We start from the raw sequence: 8,557 nt of genomic DNA on the forward strand, positions 1-8,557 counted from the left end.
TGTTGATGATGTTAACTTGGAGTTGGTTGGGAGGGCAGAAATACAGTAGCCAAAAATGTTCAAGTTCTTCGAAGAGCTATGATAAAATATACAATAAATTGGTAATAATAATTAATCAACCCTTTTACCAGTAACTAACCATTTTTGAGTTGAGACTTTTTTTCAAATATAAACAAATTTTAAATTTTATAAATTTTATTTTATACGTTCCACAGTAATACCCAAACCAAAGCGTCAAGAAATCGCAGCCAATCGGGCGCTTTCCAATCGCCAATCGCCCGTCACAAATAAAAAGCAATGCGCTGCTTGTTTAAAACAAAGAAAATTGCCATTGTAAATAAAATAAAAAAAAAATCAAAAGAACGCGCAAATGCAGAGACCAAGGAGAAATTGAACACCAAAGCGCCAAGAATAAAGTTTTTCAAAAGCGATAAAAACGAAATGTCGCATATTTTTATGACAAACAGAGGGTGAAATCGTGGGCTGAAAGTGAGGTGAGACGAAAATTCCCCGCACATTGGCGCAAATTGAATTTGTAAAGCAGCAAACTAATAAAAAACAACTTGAATAAAAGAACAACTTAAAAAATTGGTCACACTCATTTTTTATACCTTTACATCGCCAGCACAAAATAGAATTAGTTTCTTAAATTCGATTTCTGTCGGAAAAGCACTGTGCTTCGGTTATCCAAACCATATTTTTGTAGGCTTCGAAAATTGCAGTTAATGTTGTTAAACTAGGAAATTTCAGCCAAATATTTTTCTAAATTTATAAATTTTCTAATTGAAAATGAAGGTATTAACTAAAGTATCAACTAGAAAGAAGAAATTTAGAAGTATTAAAAATAAATATATTTAATAGAAAGATTTCAAGTTTTGTGTAGTACGCATGGTTTAAGCTCCATCATATATAAATATTAAATGTTTCTATGAAATATATATATTATAAATAATTCCTAAAAGTATATTTGGTAATATCTGGGCACTGATTAAGCTTTCTGGACCGCTCCACTTTTGTAAGCCCAGTTCTGAATTTTTCGATATTGCATATGGGTTCGCATTGGGTTTTTCGTAAAATTCTTGACTTAGTAAGCCCAGCTCTGAATTATAAGACTTATAACTTATTTTCCATAGGGCTTTTTGAAGCTCAAGATCGATACCAATATATATGTACGAAATCAAATTATAAATATCTTCTGCAATTTATACCTACATATATATTCACCATATTTACTATTGCTCATTTTGTATGCTACAACTGGCACAATAACAAAACTTTGCTTTCCTGCAGGCCATTCTTTTTGTAGGCCTGTGAAATTCTTTTTAAGGTGGCTGCACCCGGAATTTTCCATTTTGTGTAAGTGTTGACGGACTCTGAAGTTAAAGTATCATACAATAAAGAATCAAATGGGATACAATGACTTACCGGTATTGGATTGTGAAATGGGATTGTATTCACATTTGTATAGAACAACAAAATTCTTATTATCTGTGCCTATAACCGTGTAGTTGTTCAGTTCAGTTGTTGGTGGAAAGATCTCGCGAAGGCATATACTAAGAGGCTTTACTTTTGTCTTCCTTTTTGAAAAAATATCTAGATAAAGCGATCGATGTACCATTTTCCCTTTAATTTTGCTCTGCATAAATGTTCAAAATTAGTAAACAATCAATACAAATCAATAGTTAACCAACTGGTGCATATCTTTGGGACAAATTACGACATGGACCTGGTTGACTGGCACAGACTTCTGGAAAAACTACCGTTGCTAAGATACACATCAGAAAACTGTAAAAACATTAAAAAGTTATTGACTTAAAGAATTACTACATTTATTTACCTATACTTTTCCATTTTAAATAAACAGCTGTACCTGTTTTAAATGGGCTTTTATCAACTTGATGTGACAATGTGAGTGAAAAAATTGAAATTTGCACGAACATAAAAGTGATAATCAATTCGATAAGCTTACTAGAAACAAATATTTAGGTCACACTACAAGTGATCCGATAGTAGTTCTCGTTAAATTTGTGGATTTGGTTTACGCATTTTCAGACAAATAACAAATAAAATAATTTAGTTAGTTTAAATTAGTTTGGCTCTAACATTAGTAGTGCAATACAATACAACTCCCTGCATTAAATTAATAAGAAACTTCGGACACCCAAAGTATTTATTTATTCCTTATCTATTAACCCACATAATACCTTGATCAAAAAGTTCCCGGAATTTATTCAGAAAATTAAAAATACAAGATTAAACATCAAAATCGATATTGTCCCCTTCAAAGTACTCCCCATCGACTGCAACGCACTTATGCCAGCGCTTGATCCAATCCTTGAAACATTTTTCATATTCAATTTGCGGTATGGCCATCAAAGCCATCTTCGATTTTTCCATGATTTCATCCCGGGTGCTGAAACGTGTTCCACGGAGCGGTTTCTTGAGTCGACCGAATAGGAAAAAGTCGCAGGGAGCCAAGTCAGGAGAATTCGGTGGTTGTTGAATGGTATTCGTTCCGTTTTTAGCCAAATGTTCACGGATAATGATGGCATTGTGCGACGGTGCGTTATCGTGGTGCAAGATCAAAAAAAAGATTCAAAATAGTACAAAATCGAGAACACGCACAATCGTAGATGTACTCAATACGGCGTCACTTTTACAAATGTCACACTATCAAGCTGAAAATTTTATAGAATGTCAATGAGGCTTGTGCCAACCTAAAAAAAAAAGAGAACTAATATCGGGTGACTGAAAGCGCCACACGGTGGTGATTCCGGGAACTTTTTGATCAAGGTGGTATATCATTATCGAATTGCTTTCATTGTCACTTTGGCGCTTGTGGTCTTCGCAACTTTGCCAACCATTCCAAGTTCCTTGACTTGGCAAAATTTACAACCATATATGTTAGATGCTTCTGCCATGGCCCATAACTCAGTTGGTTTGCCCGTTCAAGTATCCACACCCAAACACAAATCATAATCCTGATGGCCTTAGATAGATATAAAGTAATGCGGCTGCTTTGGCCCGCTAAATGGATTTCCCAAAGCATTTGCCAAGTTTATGAAAAATAATCATAGAGACAACGGTCAGGAGGGGGTTGATCTATATATATATCTTGCAGCGTGTGGTTGGCGTATAAAGTGCTTTTAAAAACATCCCAACGAGTTCAAGTCTTGGCCAAAAAGTTTTGGCCCAGCTTCAGTTGCCGAAGGGCGGAGAGTTCGTTGGTGGCAAAGTGTTTTTCATGAGCAATAATAATAATTTCGAGGCCGAATTTTAATTGCACCCAATGGACTCGTTGAAAAGAGGATGGGTCAGAGACTCCAAGATGAATGGCTGAATACATTGAGCAATGAAGCGGGTAAACAAAAATGGGTTAGTCGCCTTTATAAAGTATTCTTAAGTCTTCTTCTTTGGAAGCCAAAATTGTTAAAAGGCAAATTCGGCAATATAAAGAAAAATATTGGATGCAAACAAATATTTTTGCATTTGCAAAGAGTTTAAGTTTTCAAGTATAAGGACGACTTCTGGTTTATATACTTACCCCTACAGATATTAAATATTGTTAGAATTTGAAAATATTTTCCAACGCTTTCCATGGTATAATCATCATCATCGTGGAATACACTTTCATCAATCACGCAGTGAGCTCATTGGGATTGCTACAGCTTTTCCTTATGTCTACCAACGCAAATCCATTAAAATACAGCGAAATTAATTATTATGTCGGTTCCTGGCTGTTGGTGTGCGTCAGGTGGGTGGCATGGGTTAAAGGGTTCAGCTCGTTTTTATGGGCCACGTCTATAGCCTTGTCGCGTTTATTTTGGCGGCGCCAACTTTCATGCTCAATTAAAACGTTTGTTTAATGAAAACAAATGCGCTTAATTAATAAACACGCATTTTGTGGTTTTTTTGGCTTTGCTTTGGGTAAGCTGGGGGGTGTGTAATGCGGATTGTGAAAAAGGGGTATTTTCCGAACGCCACACCCCCAATTCTTTCATAGCCTCGGAATGTTTTTGGTAATGCCGAAAAGTCGAAACTGTCGCAGCTGTTTATGTCGCGGTTGTTAGTTATAATGATTGTTGCTGTTGGTTTTGGTTGGTATCGCTTAATTACATTTTGTTTTAATTTTATTTTGAGTGTTAGTGTTGCAGCATATTGTTACCTATTTATTTGGCTTTGGGTCACCCTGTAAAAAATAGATTGAAGTAAAAATAAATTTTAAGGGCATACCTTCTGGCTGACCTGAAAATTCGGTCTAGTTCGAAAAAGACACGTAATGATCTTAGAGCGGCGCTTTATTTTTTATTTCAACATAATTTATAATTGTTTAATGTCTTGCTGTGATATATATTTAAAATTAAGAATTTAGCTCAAATTAAAAGTTTCAGCAAAGTAAAGCTATTTAATTTTGTTATTAAGCTTAGTTAATTTAAATGTCTTTGAAAATAAGTTAAAAATTAGAATCTTTATTTCAGATACACTGCCGCTAAATTATTACTCTACTAAACCCGCAATAAACTAGATTTCCCATCCCCTTTCCGCTTGCAGCCTTTTTGTCTGCATATTTGCAGCAATTCTATTAATACTTATAAATTAACCCCTTTATTTCTAGGCCCTGCGATTGCACATTTTTTATGTGATGCATAATGCATTTCCGGAGCTCCCTATCTCCCCCATATTGTGGACTAGACGAGGCCTAGGCTTTGACTTTGGCTTTGATTACAACTGCAATTGGACTAGTTGGAGTGGCTTGGGATTATATTGCAACTCATATTTTTTACCCACTCTGCAGTGACATATTTCCCGCTTATCGCTCAACTTTCCCAGACTTTCTCATAGGTCATCAGATATGATTGCAAAATATTTGTTGAATGTCTAGGTGGAAATTTCGATAGCTACTCGCATTACCAGCGCTTTTTGTCACCCCGCTTTCCTCAGTCGTCGTGTCAACAAATTTCAGTGGATGGCGCTATTTAAATGGTAACTTTGTTTTTTGGTTTTGTTTTTTAGTGTTATTTATGCCTTTTTGCTGCCCCTTTTTATTTGCAATTGGCGCCTTTTTATGGTAATTTCGTCATAGGCCCGCACACGTGTCTTGCGGCTGATAACTTTTCCGGGCCAACAATGCGTATGCTTAATTGCTTGCGACTTATTTGGGTCCAATGAAATGAGCTTTAAAGTAGTGTGAGCAACAGGTTTGTAGCATTAATAAGTTTAAAATTGTTTGTAATTTAATGGTCTACATAAATAACACGTTTTACTCGAGCCTAAACGTATCCTCGTGGATTCTTTCAATGTTAACTAATAACTTTTTAAATTAAATAACTTAAATTACTTATAAGAGGTTATTCTGTTTTCGCTTTAAAATGACTCTTAAATATTTTGTGACTATCAAATCTATGATACCAAAGAAATGAGCTTTGGAAAAGTGTATTAACTAGGCTAAGTTGTTAAAAGTGCCTTTTAATTCACCTATATGCAATTTTGAGCAAATAATTTTAATTCATTTAAGCACTCAGAGTTCATGTAAACAAAGTCTTAAATTAAATTACCCTGCCATTTCTTATTTTAGCCTTATCGTCACCGTAACTTCATCCCAACCTCCACAGATCTCTTGGTCATTTCCGTTACTCGTTAAACGATAAGCTCGAAGTCCAATAAAAATTCATCAATTTTTGAGACGTACTTAGGCCTTATCACGCCAATAAATGCAAACAGATCTGCTGGCAAGGTGTCAATTTAAAAAAATGTTTAATGCGCAAAAAAGCTGTGAATGAATCGAGATTAAACAATATACTCGTATTACAACAGTTACGGATCGGAGATGGGATGACGGGGCCCCTTTCGGAGATCACACTCAGTCACTCACAGCGGCAACTGATTAATTATAGTGAGCACTTGTGTGTAGTACTATATTGCATGATAAAGAGAGAGCATAAAGTACAAATTATAATCATAAAGGGCAGATCGTCTTCGCTGTCCCAGCTGCTGGGTCAAGTTCAAGGACAAGCTATCAGCAATAATAAGTGGAAATTAATGGAGAGGAGGAAGCTGAAATGTGGGTAAGGGGTGATGGGAGCATTCGTGCACAGGGAAAAATAATGTATACATATGTTTTTATATTATGCACTTTATATGTTGCAAAACAAAATAAATATTTTTTACTCTATATTAAATGAAGTAAGAAAAAAACTAAATATATATTTTTTTGTTTACTTCATTTATTATATTAACCTTACTCAAAGTTAAGTTCTAATAACAAATTTCACATTATTAATTTGTAATTTTTTTACATTTATTCTTTTCATATATTCTACCTTAAATAAACATAGTTTTACTTAATGGTGTAAAAAAAATCATAGGTAACACGGTGAACTTTTTTCAAGGCTGTACATGCACCTTAGACGGTTCCATAAATTCTACGAGGATTGATAAGCCTGCGATCCAATTGATTTCACTTTTATTCTGACCATCTCTATCCTGTTCTTTCGCTCCCTAGTAATCTTTGGGCAGACCGCGCCCTTTGTAGATCATTGGGTCACTATGTGTGCAGATGCGTCCCTCAGAGTCACTTTACCGCTTGCAACTGGAACAAAGTGAAAACATTGCGAAAAAAGAAGAATACTGAGCATAAGAGCCCCTGAAGGCTGTCTTCTTCAGAAGATCCCCGATTACCGAGCCATGATTCTCCGGCCACTTGTGAAGAAAGGAGGCAGAAATGAATTTGCAGCTCGTGGGTAATCAAGTGAGGCACTCGCACACACTTGCAACCTGCAACGATGCCACTTGTTCGCTCACTCAGACAGCGTGGAGCTTCCATTGTGAATGGTTTTGTTTTTGTCCGGGGCTCCTGTTACCCTTCCATAAGAACTGACCATATGACAGGTATAAATATTTATTTAAATCTATTATGAATATCTCATACATCCGTTGTCATTAGAATTTCAGAAGAATAAATTGTATATCAATTATATTATAAAATAAGATGAGCTATCTCATTTGCGCAATGAGTACTTTAATAGTTTTATTTAGCTTTTCTGATAAGGCATTAATATTGTTCAGGGAGGATTTGGAAAACTTGGATATGATAAGAGAATATGAATGGCAATGTTAAGTGCGATACACTTCTTATAATTATAGTTTTATGGATATTATATTTTGTGTTAGTTTCTAATGATAATTTAAACAAACAGAAAACTATATATGAGCAAAAACGTTCTTGCAGGGCATTTAAAGGTGGCCACTTGCGATAAGCTTAGTCTTAAGTCTCTTCTGTGGCTTTAGCCCTCCTTTGAAGTATTCTTACTTGTTATCAATTGTTGTTGGGAATCCGCCTCCTCCCCCTTCCCGTGTGCCGGCCCCTTCCTTCGCCAGCTCGGTGTGTTGTTGTTATTGCATTTAAGTGCAGCTTGTTAATGCTCATTAAATGTTAAGGGAGCTGTGAGCCGGCTCTGAGCTCGAGAGCCTGAGTTTAGCTCGCAGATCGACGGCAGAAGCAATTGTCTCGGCCCAAGCCCTGCCTCAAATTGTGGCAGAGTCCGATCCCCGGAGCTGTGGGCTTTAGTTCCATAAAATGAAGCGAGCCAGAAAGTCGCGGCGGGCGCGTTGAAAGGAAGACAACCTCGGCACAATAAAATCAAAAAGGCCCCAAAACGGTCGATGACAGTAAATAAAGTTCAAGCAATAAAACACAAAACAACGAAAACCTGAAACAAGAAAAGAAAAACTTAATCGTAAATTGAAAATTCATAAGAACATCATGAATATCTTCGTCATCTTCATCTTCTACACAAAGAACAATATATGTTATAAAATTCTGTTTGAACTTTTAGTCACGTCGAGTGTAAGGAATATTCGTTAAGTCTGTAATCCATGAAACAAAACTAAGAAACCCGAATTTAATTTTTTTTAATATTGAATATTTTATATACTTTTAAAAATAATAAGAATATTAAAAGTATTTTTTCACAACTTTTCATGTTTCCTTAGTATAAAAGTTTATAAATACTATTAATTGAAATTGCAAAGAACTTCATTTTGTATAAATTAAAGATCATCGATTTCATAATATTAGCTTATTTTATATTCCTTTATATTTCCTAAAAAAATCTCTAAAAGCTGAATTCGTGTAATTTGTCTCTGTGTAGGACTTCATCATCGTGATCATCATCGTGGTAACAAACATTGTTGTAGTTGCGTGTAAAACCTGTTCGCTTGGGAAAAGGCTCTCGCGTGGTTCTTGTTGTTGGCCCTGTGGCTGTGTGAAGCTAATTGAAAAGAAGTATTAACAACGCTCTGCCTTTTGTTTTTGTGCCTTTGATTGACTGACCGACCAACACGAAGGAGTTGTAATAGGGTTATGGGGGAAAAAGGGGAGGGCTGCGAGGCGGGATGTCTGGTATGGCATAATTGTGGGATCAACCAGCGGCAGTGCATCACGGACAGAAGCAACTGCACAGTTAATTAGTAATCCACAGCCAATGCCTAGTCAGTCACTCGTTCAGGCAGTCATTCAGTCATTCAGCCATTTAGTCGGCCAGCCAGGCAATTGCTT

At 35.9% G+C, this 8,557-nt stretch overlaps 1 protein-coding gene across 2 annotated transcripts; it reads right to left on the reverse strand.

The window, feature by feature from the left end:
* Positions 1 to 1,220: 1,220 nt before the first annotated feature.
* LOC117141487 lies at positions 1,221 to 1,769 on the reverse strand. Of its 2 annotated transcripts, XM_033304965.1 has the most exons (3): positions 1,692 to 1,769; positions 1,426 to 1,636; positions 1,221 to 1,373 (listed from the first exon to the last, which is right to left on the reverse strand). In XM_033304965.1, exons 2-3 carry the CDS (start codon positions 1,616 to 1,618, stop codon positions 1,252 to 1,254), a joined length of 315 nt encoding a protein of 104 aa, XP_033160856.1. In that variant the 5' UTR covers positions 1,619 to 1,636; positions 1,692 to 1,769; the 3' UTR covers positions 1,221 to 1,251. The 2 variants fall into 2 exon arrangements, with proteins under 2 accessions (XP_033160856.1, XP_033160855.1); XM_033304964.1 differs by having other exon boundaries at positions 1,426 to 1,759.
* Positions 1,770 to 8,557: the final 6,788 nt, after the last annotated feature.

The sequence above is a fragment of the Drosophila mauritiana genome, chromosome 3L (genome assembly GCF_004382145.1).
Source record: "Drosophila mauritiana strain mau12 chromosome 3L, ASM438214v1, whole genome shotgun sequence".
Taxonomy (NCBI): Eukaryota; Metazoa; Arthropoda; class Insecta; order Diptera; family Drosophilidae; genus Drosophila; species Drosophila mauritiana.

Bases quoted from the DNA above. Each gene is read 5' to 3' on its own strand.
- LOC117141487 (XM_033304964.1), bottom strand. From the start codon at position 1,642: ATGCAGAGCAAAATTAAAGGGAAAATGGTACATCGATCGCTTTATCTA. The intron at 1,374-1,425 runs GTAAGTCATTGT...CTTTAACTTCAG, and splicing joins CATTTCACAATCCAATACCG to AGTCCGTCAACACTTACACA.